The sequence below is a fragment of the Anthonomus grandis genome, chromosome 3 (genome assembly GCF_022605725.1).
Source record: "Anthonomus grandis grandis chromosome 3, icAntGran1.3, whole genome shotgun sequence".
Lineage (NCBI taxonomy): Eukaryota > Metazoa > Arthropoda > Insecta > Coleoptera > Curculionidae > Anthonomus > Anthonomus grandis.
The window spans coordinates 37,211,076-37,228,886 of record NC_065548.1 but is presented as its reverse complement, the minus strand read 5'-3'; the positions used below and the strand labels follow the sequence as shown (position 1 = coordinate 37,228,886).

General features: G+C 33.2%; 1 protein-coding gene across 1 annotated transcript in view; it reads right to left on the bottom strand.

The window, feature by feature from the left end:
* Positions 1 to 17,811, bottom strand: part of LOC126734522 (proteasome activator complex subunit 4B-like) — a 118,874-nt gene that overhangs the window by 90,978 nt on the left and 10,085 nt on the right. Inside the window, exon 5 of the mRNA XM_050438192.1 lies at positions 7,231 to 7,508. Coding sequence (XP_050294149.1) covers positions 7,231 to 7,508 — 278 coding nt within the window. The remainder of the gene's footprint in view (positions 1 to 7,230; positions 7,509 to 17,811) is intronic.

Here is a 17,811-nt window from a genome sequence, read left to right as displayed (position 1 = left end):
CTACTATCTAACTACGTGTACACAGTCACTTTTGCAAGTTACATATCTACAGTATAGTAGTCTTGACTGAAAGATACGAAAAATTTTCCCTGAAGAGAGCCCTAACACTAGTGTACATATGGTTTTTAAACCAATGCGTTGATGAAAAAGTTACACCAGTCTTTGCACGTATCAAAACATCAGTGAATATACCAGCGTTAAACAAGAAATGGAACATAGAATTGTTCGGAAAAACATTTGTCGACATTATGCCAACTTGAACTTATGCAACCTAGAACTAAAGCAGATATACGACAATATTGCATCTTGAAAAATTAAATATCTTATTAAACCGCATAAATGATTTTGTAAATATTCAGAGACAAACTGAATTTCAAAAACAGAACAGAAAGTTTTTACATTTAGTGAAACAAAATTATAATAATAATCTATCTTTAGACAGAAATAAATATTCCGATTTTAGTTTTTTTGAATGTATAAAAAATATATCTAATGTGTCATTTAAGAAAGATAAGTTAAATCGTTTACAATTCGGATTTAAATTTTCAATAACAACAGAAATATGATATAAGAATATATCTCATTTTGCTATAGAGATGGATGTTCTGATCCAACAACTACACATTTCTCCAGAAGTAAGAAAGAGTTTAGGAACAAGAAACATTTATTACCTTCCAAACGATATAGAATGTGTAATCTTACTCTTAAAAAATTAAAGAAAAAAATAGGACAAAAGCTTAGTAATTTCAAAAGCAGATTATTGATTATTATATTCAGAAAGTTGAACATTTTCTTTCGGAAAATTACTTTTATAAAAATTGAAAACAATCCCTTAAAAAAAATTTTAACAACATCAAAACATGTTTTCATACTTACAAAGATTTTTTTGAAGAATTAAATGTGCCGAAGACTTTAGGTTTCTAGTAACCCCTCTATGCCGAGATTATACGGGTTGCATTTTTACGTTTCCTAGACCGTGAATGCAACTGGTTGCGCTGACAGTCTAGGAAATGTAATGCGCATCCATGAACTCCGTTCCCTACACAACGTGTGCAACAAAGTGATGCTTACATTGATCGGTACTATATAATTTAATGTAGGTCACAAAGGTGATAAAAATATATATTATTCGATCTGTTTTATTGTTATTTATTTACTTATTGTAGAATATTAGCAAAACAGCATAGTGACACAAGAAAAAATAATATTATTTTATGGTAACGTTCGTTATTAAATAGCTAATTTTAATTTATTATTTAACTAAAGAATAATAATTGTAAAAATATGTATACAGTGGTGGCCACAAAATTAAAAACACCCCAATGTTTTAAAAAATATAATAGACTTCTGTAAAACACGTCAACTAAGAATTATTGGATTGAATTTTCCAAATGCGCTATTAGTTCTTTAATAATTGCTAGAGTAATATATTTTTTTATAATTTCAGGGTGTTTCTAATTTTATGACCATGACTTGTACATGATGAGGTACAGGCAGTAAAAAACATTAATGACTACTTCCATGCCCAACGGCATTTGTTTTATTAAGATCAATATTTTTACTTAAAGATCTCATCTTTTTTGATCTCTTCTTTTTGTTTCTTAAAACTTCCAACTTTGAAGGCCTACCAGCCTGTATTGCCCTAACGCCAGCATGTAAACTTTTAGTGGCACACCGCGCAATAGAAGTAGGTTGCACTTTTATCTTTCTCGTTCTTTTAAAATAACACATGCCTGTGCAAATATTAGTAAACGAGTCAACATTTTCGATATTTTAAATTTTTTATTAAGTTTAGAAATGTGTTCTAGCATAAATCTAGATTGATTCCCTTGAGTAAAATTATAAAAGTTGTTTAGATTTAATTTAAGTTTTGATAGCTGCATCTGGTATTCAGCAGAGAATTCATTATCATCTGAGGTAGGTTCTATCATTTCATCTGATATAGGTTCAGCTATATCATTTGCTTCCATTGGCTTGTTGAACTCATTGTTGCTTTTTTTTGTTATCATCATTATTTGTAGAATCATTATCCATTCCCATGAAAAAGGAATTGTCTACTCCACTACCTAAAGCTAATGTCACTAACTCAACGCGGTCTTGATAAATCAAATCAGGAGCATGCGATAGATTTGCACCACTATTGTAAACTGCGCACAAATGTTTACAAAATTTCCCCCCTGCTCCATCTGGACAATCACATTGCTCTGTTTGAATGTTAACAGTGTATAACATATGTTCGTCGAACTCAGAATTAACAGTATATTCAAAGTCGCTTACTTTAGTAGCATTTAGTGTGGTACATTTATTGGCAAATTTCTTGAAATAAATTTGAAGTGACATTTTTCTAGAATTCGCAGAAGAAATCAATTTTTGTTGGTAAAATTGTTCCATAGAATAAATAATAAAATCTACCAAAGACACAGAATTAAAAGCTTTACATCTCTTCAGGATTAGGTCTTTAAAAATACGTACGGAGACTTCTACTATATTATTCGTATTGTGGCCCTTAGTTCTCAGGTCAGTCCGAAAGCAATGGCACCATTCTGAATTTCTTTTCCACATTTCTTTGAAATAGTTTAAAAATAATGGATATTTTTTGGATAGTTGGCTGCTGCATAATTCGTCTTTGAATAGATTACAGTCAATTATATTTTTTGCGTATAGAACATCACGAAATTTTTGCATAAGAGGACGTCGATCTGTTTTTTCAGTTCCATGTGACTGGTCCCACAGCCAGCGCCATACAGCTTGCATTACATGAAAAGTGCAGAGTAATGTAGTTGACCTAGGAAATATAGCGTGGAGCGCATTTATTTCTGCAATTGAATCATCCGTCATAAATACAGCAGGTGCCCCTTTACCAGAAAACCCAGAAGAAGTTTTGAAGTTCTGAACTAAGAAGAAGTTTTGTCCCTCTGCACAGGCAATTAAATAGACTTTATTCATATTTAATAATGATATTTTCACACCCATGTTGGCTCATCTGATATATTACTTTGTTTATTTGCCATCTATTACTATAGATTAAGAAAAACAACAATTTCAAATAGTGAATACCTTTCATCAGATTATCATTAAAGATACATACACGACTCATTCTTATTACATTTTAAACACATAGTTTTATAAACCTGTATAATTTTTTATTCTGTCTCTGTGTATACAGGAAGTCTGAGATAAAAATTATATACATGGGGATTTCGTAAACGGTAAGAGGTATAGTTTGGGGTTAAATGGGGAAAAAGTTGTGCTGTTCCAAGCCCAATCAGATGCGATATTAAGATCCACGATATCTACAGGGATTTTCAAAATATCGGGCTAAATCTAAAAATTAGTTTTTAATAAAAAAATGCAGATTTCAGCAGGTTTTTTTACAGTATCGTCGCCATCTTGAATCCGATTTTAATAAAATTTAGTAGTTTTATGTACAAGTTACGATATTTTTCTAGACATTTTAAATTTTTGCAACCATAGTCAACTTTGTTATTTCTTATGGACGCCATATTGAATTTATACATTTTTAAACAGCACGTAAAATCTTTTCCACCATTTATAACAACCCTATCTTTACATGGCGGAAAACATACATTTATTCAAAAAAACATTTTTTTAATTAGTTGGCTGTAAAAACAAAGACTGCTAATCAATTATTTTGTTTTTTTTTTCAAACAAGAAAGTCATTTCATTAGTATGAAAATTAAATTTAAAAAAATTGAAACAATTTTTAACTTACAACGATAAATTAAATTAAACAAATAACAATCAACAATTAACCAAGATAAAATTAGTTAATAAAGTGTTTAAAAAGGCTTTATTTTTGTTAATATACCTCTCTATCATAGCGAAACAAGTATTTTTGACATTGTTGTGGCAAAAAAAAAAATCGTGTGTGTTGACAACAGTGTAAACACTAATAGTTTGTTTTCAGTTTTTTTTTTGAGTCCAAAAGTCGGTAAAATGTGCACATAAATTCAAATAATCAAGCTCTCATACAAAGTAAAGTGTTTAAACTTAGTGTGAGTAAAAAAGCCCTGCATTTTTGAACACTTTTAAAGTATTTATTAATAAGTTAAATTAGCAATATTGACATTAGCAAGCATAATATTGATTGTAAAGTGAGCCAATATACATGCAATGTTGCCACTTTAAGAAATTATTACTTGAACGATAGAAACAGTGACATTCTAGAACTTATACACATTGCTAAGTACCTTACTTCAAAAACAGATTGCATTCGAACCGATATTGATACTGTTATTCGTAAAATAGACACACGTCTACAAACAGCACATGAGAAGATCGAGGCTTTAGAGAGCGAAAACAATGATTTAAAAAGAGACTTGGTGAAGTAGAGAAGATCATAAAAAAGAAAAATATAGTTATAAAAAGAATTGAGGAAGAAGAGGGTGAAAATTATTAAAAAAAGTTATAGATATTGCTACTAGTAAAATAAAAATTAATATAAGGCAGGAAGATATTTCAGATTGTTTTTGACTAGGTAAAATAACAAATAATAAAGAAAGATCAATACTATTAGTACTGGTCTCAGGTATAAAAAAAGGCCAGTTTCTGTCTAAACGGGAAATCCTCTACAAATATTTATATAAGTAAGGACTTTACGGGGAGGAGCTAGCAACACGAAAAATACTTATGGGCAAACTAAAAGAAGCTAGGGAGCAAAACAAACACTCTATTCTTAAACTAACTAAACTTATTGCAGACGGAAATTCATTGTCTATAAGTGACTTGGAAACTAAATCAATTAAAACGCCAATCATCGCACTCTGGCGCATCTCTAACTTAAAAAAAAATAGGATAAATACCCATCAAATAACATCTACTTTAACGCATTTGAAACGGAAACCCAAGAGCCCAAGAAGAAGGCCCAAGAGCTACCTAATCTGCAATCTATTAGAATTCCGAACAAAATAAATACTTACAATACGGAAACTCGGCAAATGATAAAAAAACTGGAAATACAAACATTAGCTGTTGTATTACTTTAATTAGGTGTTAATGTGCTTTTATTGCATTTTTTTGCGCTTTGAAATATTATTGAAAAGAAAAAAATAAAGGAATGGATCCATATATTGTCAACTACCCGGACGAACAAATTGAAGCGACTCTGATAGGTATATACATATATCCAAACATTTAATGAATTAAGTAAAAACTTAAAATCACCCGCACAGATAAGAATGCTTCACCTTAACATAGCTAATTTAAATAAACTTTGTTTATTTTTTTAAGCAGTGTAGAAACACTTTTTTTTTGGTTTCTGTTGGGCTTGTTAAATGAAGCATACTTTAATAAATTATCTCGCACTCTACTGAAAGTCACTAAACCTGGTTGTCGTCTTTCTAAAAAGCGCTCATTGAACATTTCCCTCCGCTCGTTCAGCATTTCTGCAGCACAATATGAAGCAATCATATAAATCTACCTTTTCTCTATTTGTAAATCTTTCCATCTTAAAATTATTGTTGAGTAAAGAGAGTTTATCAAAAAAACGAAAATTTTACGTATTTTAAAAGACTTGCTTAACATAAATCCTAATAAAATAAATCAAAAAATAATTATTTAGAATGTCAAACCTATTACAATGATCAATAACTTTTAAAATATCACAATTATTTTATAATATCACAAAAAGTTTAAAAGTGTTGACAGAGTAATGGCATCGCCATGACAACAATCCCGAGATTTGTTTTCACAGCCAACTGTGAAAACAAATGTCGGTGAAAAAATGTTTTTCTGAATAAATTTTTGTTTTCCACCAATTCAAGATAGGGTTGTTATACATGGTTGAAAAGGTCTTTTTACGTGCTATTTAATGACGTATAAATCCAATTTGGCCTCCATAAGAAATAAAAAAGTTAACTATGGTTGCAAAAAATCTAAAAAAAAATTTTTTCCAGGTAAAAATATCGTTAACCTTAATCGATTGATCATAATAGATAACCCAAAACTATCAAATCTTATTGAAATCGGATTTAATAAGGTGGCGACGATATTGCAGGTTTTCTAAAAACCTAATTTTTAGATCGTGGATCTTAATATCGCATTTGATTGGGCTTGGAAGAGCGCAACTTTTTCTCCATTTAACCGAAACTATACGTCTTACCGTTTACGAAATCCCCATGTATATCATTTTATCTGGGACACCCTGCATATAATCTTTTAAATGATGGTTATGGTCTCCTATTTCTGAACTTTTAAATTGCATAAATTTTGTTAATTTTAAATTATGACGTACGTTTGTCGAAATTTGTTTATAAAAAAAGTTCTGTCATGATATTATATGTTTTGACCTCTTTAAAGAGAAAGTTTTTTGTTTAATTTTGACCCGTAAGTGTGACAATTCTAGTAAAGTTCTGAAGTTATATTCTTTACACCTTTTAGGTAGCACTGATGATGGCTATTTGTTAGCCGAAAGCGCTTTGCTATTAGTGGGGAAAAATATATACACGTTGTACAAATCGCTTCTAGCATTTTATTATTGTCTACTAAATACTTTTAGTTTATTTAAATTGAACACAGGCTTCTCTATTAACTAATTTCTTATTTTGCTGGTCAGGTTCTTTAGTTATTATTTGACAACATTTGAGAAGCCAAAGGTAAATTTTGACGATTTTCATACACATTTTTCAGTGTTCATCAACAAATCCCCGACCTTAAAAGTCTAGAACAAAAATTGATATACCGGGAACTTTCCATTCAGTTTGGTAAGTAATTTTGGGTCTTCTTATGACCCAACAAATAACTAAATTGAAAATGCATTTAATACGTTTAAGCAATACTTAGAATCTGATTTTAACATTTGATAACCTCTGCAATTCATATTTTTGTATTTTAAATTCTATTTCAAATTATAATTTGTGGCAGTGTGTGTGAGACTTATTTTGTGTCAATTGTTTCAAGACTATGATTTAGTATTTTATGTTTTGATATTAATTTAAATCAGATTCTTATCTACTTTAGTTTACTTTAAAACTTCTAATTTTAAATGCGTTAGTAAAGAAAACACTGAAATGAATATCTTAAGAGATGAGATGTGAAACTTTAAAAAACGTAAAATATTAATGGTGGAATCTTTTTTCTTTCCTCATTCTGCTAACATCCTAGTAAAATTGGGGCATTTTGGCAGAATTATAGAGCTAAAGTCTGATTTATTTAGCAAATATAAATTTCATTTGTGGGTTTCCAAATAAGATCTAGAAATATTATACATACCTTCCAACATTTGCCGGGTGAAAATAGCTTTCTAAAGTCTGCATTAATTTTTCAAAATAGAAAAAGGTTGGATTGTTATCTCCATGTAAACACGCCACAATCCACACTGCAATTGCAGCACTGTCAATTTTATGCTGCTTTCCTAATGCCCTTTGTTTAAAATTTACGGGCAATTGAAGAGCCCTTTGAAATCTAGCAAACATTTGGGGTACATATGGAGTCCAATCTATACGCCCTATTTGATATCTTGCTAAACCTGCAAACATCCACATCATGTTCTAAAAAAAAGATAAAAGTATGATAATAGATATTTTGCATAATGACATGTACAGGGATTAAGGATGGTGACAAAAATTGGGTAAAAAAATTAGAGAAAGGTTGCTGAAAATAATATTTAGGTTCGTAAGTCTTTAGCTAGGATACGTAGTTGCTAAGAAAAGAAAACGTTTGTTTAAAACATAAGTTACAAGAATTAAATTAACTTGATAATTTCACTATAGTTTTACATCGTATTTATAACATTTGTTTAACTCAATTGAATTTGATAAGCTTGGTCTTGTCTAAGAAAAGAAGGTTGAAATTCTAAAATTATTATCCGACACAATTACTTGATATTACTGATTATAAATACAATGTTCAATCGTGCGTGTATTGAGTGAGAATTATCTAGTTTTTGACGATTTATTAAAAAAATGACACGCATACAAATATCGTCTGCATCAGACAATAAACTATATCTTATATACAAGCCGTTTTCAAACTCGTGCATTTATTTTTACACCTTGTAGAACTCCTCAAAAGAAGGTAATATACCAACAATAACCTACATATATAAAACTTGCATAATAAAAGACTTACATCACATTATTGAAAATTATTGTTAAAAAAACTTTTTTAAGTTAAATGGTTGTCGTTTTTACAAAAATTGAAAATAAAATCCTGGTGTCCATGAATTAAAACACAAAAATTATCAATGCGCAAGTTCTTTAAGAGTATTTACTGCTCCATCATTATACACCAACTCTTTCAAAAAGCCACAAAAAAAAATCGCAAAGCGTTAAATCTGGCGAGCCAGAAGGCCAACCATATATTCTGTCTCACTCTTCTAATAATTGTGAGGGTTTGTGCCAAAGAAAATTTAAATAAATTTCCCGATAAATATAAAACAAAACCGGTCAGTGATGCAGATAAACATGTACATCATGGTTACATCCTAGAGTTTGTGGCAACTTTTCGGTAAACTGGTTCGGTAGCAAATAAAAAACGGAATATTGAAAAACCAGTGAGAAATGAGACAGTAGAAGTCGGTGTTCTCGGTGAAGTTACTATGACCCCTACATTAAGTACCAGAAAACTTTCTTACGTAACGGGAGTCTCGCGAACCACTGTACAGAGAATTCAAAAACATAATAAATGGCAACCATATAAAATTCAACTTCTTCAAGAATTAAATGAAGATGATGACGACTGCCGTTTACAGTTTTGTGAAATAATGTCCGAACTAATTTCAAATTATCCCAACTATCTTTTAAATGTTTGCTTCTCAGACGAATGTTCGTTTTTTCTAGCACTGTCAATCGTCATAATTGTCGGTACTGGTCGGACACGAATCCAAGAATCTACCATGAGGTTCATATTCAACACCCTCAAAAATTAAACGTTTGGGTTGGTATTCTTGTTGATCACATAATTGGACTATTTTTCTTACCGGGAAATTTAAAAGGAGATACATACTTAGACCTTTTGGAGAATGCCGTTAACCCAGCATTGATTGAAATTATGGAAAACGACCTAAGCTACCATGAAGAAAATGCGATATTTCAGCAAGACTCCCCATTATGCATTACCAGTACGGCAGTTTCTGGATGAAACGCTTCGTGGTAGATGGATTGGGAGAAGGGGTGCTATCGAATGGTACGGAAGATCACCCGATTTATCTCCTCTTAATTTTTTTGTGGTGACATTTGAAATCCAAAATTAATGCCATCCAACCTGAATCATTAGAAGATTTATGGAACCGCATCATTCATGCATGCCAACAAATAACACCCGATATTCTTCACAATGCCCGAGAACAATTTAAACAGTTACTGTAATATTGTATGGAGGTAAACCGCGGACATTTTCAAAATTTTATAAGATAATGCGTTTGTGAAGAAAAATGAATGGCCTTTCAAAATATGTATCATAACACACCCCTTCCCATTTAAAAAATAAGGGTGAATTTCGCCCCCGCTAAGAAGTTGAAGTTATGGGGTTAAAAATTTAAACAAAAAATCGTTTTTCTAAAATAAAAAATAGACGAGTGCGAGCGTTTTTGTTTTATAAATCAAGAATCTCTAAAAATGCGCTGTAAGCTATGGTATAGTTATGGTATGGCTATTAAACAATGGTATTGTTTCAAAATCTTTGATAAGCTATCATACTGCGAAAATTCAAGAATAAAAAGACTTTTAAACTTAGGTCTCTAAACTTGGTACACTTGTCTCCCACTCCTATTTAAGATTTTGAGAGTGGTTGCAACCCCCGCCAAGGGGTTGAAAGTATTAAAAAAATTGTTCCCCTAAAATCAAAAATCAACGGGTCTGAGCATTTTTTGAACTTTTGTAAAAGGGCCCCAAGCCTTGCTGAACTGTCTTCGATGGGCAACCCTGTATAAGATATTAATAATTAATAATCTTAATATTAAGATCATGATATAATTATTTATTATTTTATATTAATTCTGCGTATACTTCTGCATTAACATCCCACAACAAACAGTAGCAAACTTGATGGTGGGTCTGATACAATTATGCCTAATTGTGGGAGAGATGTTATTGGGAATAAGTTTTTAGAAATTTGTACTCACATTAAAGGATCTTAAATTGCCTTTCAAACAGCATACTTATTTTTTGAATCTGATGATTAACTAAAAAATATATATTTCCCTTTTCTCTTTTTTCGATTTCTAACTCCTCCAGATAAGTTAATTACATATAGTTGCTATTAATATAAATAATTTAGCTCCTATCTGGAATAAGCAGCTAAGGTGGTACGCTCCACCAAGATCAATATAGGGAATATTTGTTTGGTATTAACAAAATGTATGTCAAAGTGTATTATGAGATTCAAAAGAAATTTGATGTTTGGTATGTAGGTAATTAATATTTTGGAAATTTGGAAAGATATTTCCTTTGGATCCTATTGTCAAAACCTCTGTGCCAAATAGACCGCATAATATGAAAAATTTCAGTTCTTATCTGTAAGACCCCTAAATATTTAATTTTATTTAGCTGATCTAGTTTTTCTGATTTTAAAAATATATCCAAGTGCCTATCCAAATGTATCCATCCTATTAAATTTAAATTTTGTTCTATTCACATTAACCACAAGTTTATTTAGAATGAACTCTGTTCTAAGTTTAGCTTTACTAATATTATTTACATAGTATTAAGTGTCGTAATTTCATCTGTAAACACGCGCATTCTTACGCTCCGCGAATTTGCTTTATTTTACACGATTAGAAAGAGGTAGACTTCAGATTCTTACATATTTTCTGCTTCTTGGCATTGTCTTTGCAATATTCTGATCTGGTACTGCTGGTGATTGGTGGTTCGTGAGTAATTGTGATTTTCAGTGGAAACAATAGAAATTCTCAGAAAACAATACGTTTTTTTTTTGTGCGTCTATGAGAATCAATACCTGAACATTCTTGGTATTTATTTTGCCGCTCTGCTTAAGCCAACGAGTTTGAAGAATTGGATTTGTTGACTTTTAATAATAATTTCCAAGTCACCGTGTTTTCGGATTTGGAGTTTTTGGGAGCCTGTTAAATTGCTATTTTGATCTATATCATGGCTTGCGGAAGGTGTGGTGCAAGTCTAACAGATAGAGAGGTAAAATATAAGATTGTTTGCGACTTCTGTAGTGTCGCGCATTGCTTATCATGTTCAAAATTTACTACATCAGAGGCTCAGGTCACTCAAATGAAGACTAGAGTCATGTGTTTTGTGTGTTCTGTGTGCAAACCCAGCTTGCGGATAACCAGCACGGATAACAGCTCCCCAACAAATGCTGCTATTTTTCTGGAAGCTCAAATGAAATCCTTTCAAAACACAATCACCAACCAAATTTCTTGTGGTTTTCATGATGCTAATATTGCATTCCAGGAGGGACTTATGAGGTTGGTCGAGAAAGGAATCGGAGGAAAGAGCGTTTCCGCCTCAAACAGTGATTCTGAATTGTTAAAACTACTACAAGCAAAAAATGAAGCGCTAGAGGCCAGGTTGACAACACTGGAAAAGGAATTTAAACATGCTCAAGGATCTTATTCCATCAAAGTCATCCTGCCCCCCAACTAATATAACTAATATAACTTCTCTAACATCTTTGTCTCCGGACAATACTGTGTCTTTGCCGATAGAAACAGAAACAGTAGCCCATACCTACGCAAAAAGGGTTGATCCAATCAGATCAAGGCCTAGTAGCTCTTCAATGGCTGGCGCCAATTCTGAAGCAAAATCACAGAATAGGTCAACACCACAATCAATCCATCGAACTAACCCTGGCAGACAAACAGTCATCGTTGGGACTTCTTCTGAAGCTTCTTCACTATCTGCAGCTGATAGACGTCAGTGGTTGTATTTGGGCAGATGCAATCCGGACACTACTGAGCAGCAGATTCTAAAATACCTTGAGAAGCAACTAAACATCTGAGATGTTAAATGTGCCATATTGGATAAGAATGAGGACGTTGTATCCTTTAGGATAGGGGTAAAAGAGTCCCTACTGAAGGGACTACTTGACCCGAACCTCTGGCCAGCCGGTATAGCGGTCAAGGAATTTCGTCCCAGGCGCACTCAGGGCCGAGGGGCGAATTTTCAGTTAGACCCAACACTGTCTCAGCGCCCACAGTAGATGATGTATCGTTCTTTTATCAGAACGTGAGGGGCTTAAAAACTAAACTAAAGGGATTTCTCTGTGCGGCCCAAGCAGAAGACTACCACATTCTTGCCCTAACTGCAACTTGGCTGGATCCTACAGTCAACGACGGTGAATTCCTTAGCTCCAACTACTGTGTGTATAGAACGGACCGCAATACTAGTAACAGTTCAAAAAGTAGAGGCGGGGGTGTGCTCCTAGCAGTGAGCAACACCCTAAAATCCCATCGTTTGCCAACTGCTGACAATTCACTTGAAGAAATCTGGATATCTGTGCGTCTTGGTGATGGCGAGGATTATTGCATTGGCTGCATTTATGTTCCTCCATCCATGGATCTATCTGTGTATGCAGCGCATTGTACCTCTGTTACCAAAGCTTGCGAGAGCTTTAATAATGTTCTTATTGTTGGTGACTTTAACCTTTCTAATATTTCATGGTTACCTAGTGATGATCATTATGGCTTAACCCCAAATAATGTTACATCTGATAAAGAAAATCTTTTATGTGACACATTCACTTTTCTAGGTTTAATGCAGCTCAATGCAGTGGTTAATGATCATGGAACAATTCTTGACCTTTGCTTTACAACTTTTCATTCCACTTTAACAACTAAATGTAATGGTTTAGTCGGGTCAGATCCTTACCATCCTGCTCTTAAGCTGCAACTACCCAATAGTAAGTCCAATTACCTGGAACTACCTATAACATATTTTTACAACTTTAATCAAGCAGATTTTGTGTCTATAAATAACTACTTTTCTACATACAACTGGATGTCTATAATTGTTAACGATAACTTAAATACCACTGTTGCAAACTTCTATTCTGTTGTTTATGATTGTTTGAATCTGTTTGTGCCAATAAAAAAACCCTCTCCCAAGAAACATTATCCACCATGGTTTTCTAGAGAACTAAAAAGTCTAGTTATTCAGAAAAAAATAGCACATAGAAGGTACAGACAGTCAGGATCAAATACTGATTACTTAAGTTTTAGTGTTCTGCGCTCAGAATGCCGTTCATTATCTAGTGAATGCTACAGACATTACATTGAAAGAGCCGAAAATGCAATAGAAAACGATAGCAAGACCTTTTGGAAATTTGTAAGACTTCAGTCCAATCAAAGCGATTCTACCGTTCCAGATGAGATGTTCCTTCATGATCTCAGGGCCGATACTGGTATTTCTATTGCAAATCTCTTTGCCACCCACTTTTTATCTGTATTTAACAAGAATACTAACCCTTCTAATGCCTCTGACGGTCTCGATACCTCATGTAAATTTAACCATATCAACCACGTGTTCCTTAGTGCTACTACAATTGAAACAGCATTAGCTAAACTGGACAGCAGAAAGGGAGCGGGTCCCGATGGAATTCCAAACAGGCTTCTGAAAGAATGCAGCCATTCCCTTTTCCTTCCACTTTTTCATATTTTCAATTTGTCCCTAACTTCTGGAACTTTTCCAGAGAACTGGAAGCTATCTCATGTATGTCCTATTTATAAATCTGGGAATAAGAGTGACATAACTAACTATCGTCCTATTAGTATCCTCTCTGCAATTCCTAAGCTGTTCGAGCACTGTGTAGAGGTGGTTCTATCTGGCACATTTCAGGAAATAATTGGAGATCAGCAGCATGGATTCACCAGAGGTGATATGGATACAAACTTGTTTGTTTTTAGCAACTATATCTTCAAATCTTTTGCCGACGGTAATGAAACACATGCAATATACACGGACTTTAGTAAAGCCTTCGATAGGGTCAACCATAATATTCTTATCTCTCATATTTCAGATCTCGGCATCAGCGGATCTCTTTTACTTTGGATCAAGTCTTATCTGATGGATAGAGAGCAGCGTGTTAAAATTGGTGGTTTTTTGTCTAAGCCATTTTTGACAACTTCAGGGGTCCCTCAGGGCTCCTTGGCTTTGGTACCATTGTTATTCAGTCTCTTTATCAATCACCTCGGCTCCCTACTGGAGTCTGAGTTTTTGCTCTTCGCTGATGATTTGAAAATTCAGAGAGATATAAACAGAGTGTTTTCCTGGTGTAAATCGAATGAAATGTCATTGAATGTTAGGAAATGTGGGTTTATGAGGTTTACTCGTTTAAGGGTCTCCCCTCCTTGTCAATATGTTATTAATGGTATCCCCTTGAAGCAGCTTGACTCAGTCAAGGATTTGGGTGTCTTTCTGGACCCGACTCTTACTTTCTCCCACCACTTCGAAAATACTGTAAATAGAGCTAATAGACTGCTTGGTTTTATCAAAAGATCTTGCAAAGACTTTACTAATGTGTCAGCATTGAAGACACTATATATTTGCCTGGTGAGATCTCTTCTCGAATTCTCCAATATTGTTTGGTCACCTCATTTTCTAATTCACATTGAGAGGCTTAAAAATATCCAGCACAAGTTTATCAGGTTTGCCAGATATACTCTAATGAAGTCAGGCCTGGATCTTACCTGTTCAGAGACCATGTCCTACCTGAGCATAAACTCCTTATCAAGTAGAAGGCAGTTCTTTGATGTTTGCTTTGCGTTTAAGGTTCTGAATGGTATTGTTAGAAGTCCGGAATGTCTGTGCCTTTTCTCTTTGCACGTATCTTCTTACACAACACGAGGTCAGGCGCTTCTCCACATTCCCTTTTGCAGAACATCCTATCTACTAAACAGTCCTATAAATAGAATAGCTTCTACAGTGAATAGATTTGCAAAAGATCTTGATTTTTTCAGTACATCTTTAAATAAATTTAAGTCGTCAGCTAGGGCAACTATCTTGGGATAGTGCCCTACTCCCACTCTTTGGATTATGTACAGTATTGTTTATTATATATATACGTTGATGAATAAATAAATAAATAAATAAATCATTTCCCATACTATATAAGGGACTTCAGGTTGACTCGATATATACAGATTTCTACAGCTTTGTCTTTGTTTACTTTATTGCTCTCTGATTAGGACCATCTTGGAGTATGGCTCAATTCTGTGGTCCCCTTCATATAACTGCTACTTTGAGCAAATTGAAAAGACTCATGAGTAGGTCAGATATAACCTGGACTTACCCACATTAGAGTCACGAAGAACATTACTGAACATATGTTTCATGCATAAACATAAATGCTACTATAAATTGTCCCGAGTTATTGTTGTTTTAAACGTTGTTTTAAATTAAGTTGTTTTTGTCTTTTTAAACTTAAGGTCCTTCCAGATTGAATAGACAATCAGACATATTTTCAGTCCCATTCCACCATACCAATAATAACGAATGGTTCGGAGTGCTAATGGCCTGCCAAGATAGATATGCTTTTTTGACTCTTAAGACTACACCTTTTAAAGGGCAGTTAAAAAATATTATTTCATAAAATCTTTAATTAATTCATTGATCTGCATCATTTCTTGACTTATAGATAGTTTTGTATCTATATATGCATATTTCTTTCTTAATGTTTGTACAGATTTGCTACGTAATACCTTTGTGAATGGATTTTGTAAATAAATAAATATTAATATAGTGTCATCCGTGAATAATATCTCTTCAGCTTTAAAGGCTACAGTTGCCTATCAATTTTTGTTTTCTACATACTCAATAAATTATCTATTTACAACTAATTCTAAGTTTTTCATAAGATTGGCCAAGCACTACAGTACCTGTTGGGAAATGACTCATAAAATGCCGATATTCACAATTATAATACACCTAATACAACGGACTTTTATATAGCTACCACAAGTTACCTGAGGACCTGTTCAAAATTATTTGTTTTTTAATAGGCTAAGCGAATTATATGATGCCAACACAAATTTAAAAAAAAATCAAAATGTTAATTTTTTTGTTATTTCCTTGATGGTTGATCTTTACACGTTTTTGTGTGTATAATGTAATGAAATATGCATTGGTTTTGTTCTTCCTTTTTTTGTGTAAACTGTACATACATATTATTTTTGACTGTTTTGTGTATGTTTGATCCAGTAATTGGAAAATTGTATTAGTTTTTCAACTAAATAAATGACGGAGTGAATATATTAATAGGGCGAAACTTTTAACCCAATTTTTTTATGAAAACCCTCATTGTATGTAAGTTATTTTTAATACCTTTTTATTTCAACACTTTTAATCTTTAGCTTATAAGTTTCCTCGGAAACATGTAGGATAGATGGTTTTTCTAATAAATTTAGTGGAGGATGACCGAAACTATTTTAGTTAACCTTTGACATATTAACTCCACTGCAAGTATGGACTACTTCTTCAATTACCTAGATGTTTTCCAATGTTCAGGTAATTTTCCAGATGTTAAACTTTCATTTATTGTTTGTTGAAATTTATCCCCCATGATCTCAAAGGCACTAATTGGTGTGGCTAATCAAACACACAAACTGGTACTAATTCCGTTCATGCTTCTCGCCTATTTTTTAAACTCTGCATGATTTTCCTAACTTCCAGCATTGTCAGATTGTTGATATTTACTTGCATATTTTCACCAATATCACCACAAAGAAGGCATTGAAGTTTTCAAAAATATCAATATCATTTGCTTTCTGCTTTCCTGTTTTTTGACATTATTGCCTATTTATAAAAAATATCTCTGCTATGCGTTTCTTCTTCTTCAATCTGTGATGTCCACCAATCCTTGTTATGTTTTATATTAATAGATAATTCTGTTAACTGTTAATAGCCCCATTACTGGTATATGTTTATTCAGAATATTTGTTACTGTTGAGATAAGTGTATAAGCGAGCATATTAACTTGTGTACCGGTAGGTACCCATTTAGAGGTACTATAAGTTAATCTATACCATTTTACGTATTAGATTAACTTTCTAAAACTCTTTGCTGCCAACGATTACTCAAAAAGAAACTAAAAAACTTAACTGCATAATTTGAAAAGCCTATCTGTATAATGCAAGATAGATAAAAGAATTTTATGATTTGGTCATGATGAGGTCAAAAGCCTTTGCATAATCTAGTAAAATAAGTGCACTCAATTTCTCCTCATCCCATTCTTGAAGGATATCAGCAGTTATGTCAGCCATTGCTGTAGCACAGCTATATCCTTTTCGAAAGCCATTCTAATGGCATTTAAACCTATTTAGGTATTAATTTTATTTGATTTAGGGGTGATTATTCAAATATGATTAGTGGCACTTTTCACTTTTCCGTGATCTTACATATCTTTTGCTTTGTATTTGGTAATTGCCTTGGCATACATACAGGGTGACCACGGTAACTTTGGCAAAAATTGTAGGGTAGGTAGGGGCTCCATAGGCAAGTATTTTGAGCATAGGAACCCATGTCCGGAAAAGCCCCCATTCGGAGATGGGGCTGTTTTAAAATTGGACCCTTCGCGGCAGGTGGGTAGGCAACCCAACGTACACGAAAAGTTTTTTTTACTTTTTCTGAATACCATGTATTTTTTTTGTCAATGACAACGATAAATTTTTGACGGAAACTTCAACCTGACTGACAGGAAAAAAAATCTGTTTGTTGCACGTTTGTATGAGAAAAAGTAGACGATGAACCGGCTAACTTTTCGCGAGCTTGCTGATGTGCATCTAATTTATGGAGCTACAGGCAGCAATGCATTGGCGGCTCAGCGCTTGTACGCTCAGCGATTTCCACAGCGTGACCAGGTACACCGCAGCGTGTTTGAATATGTCGA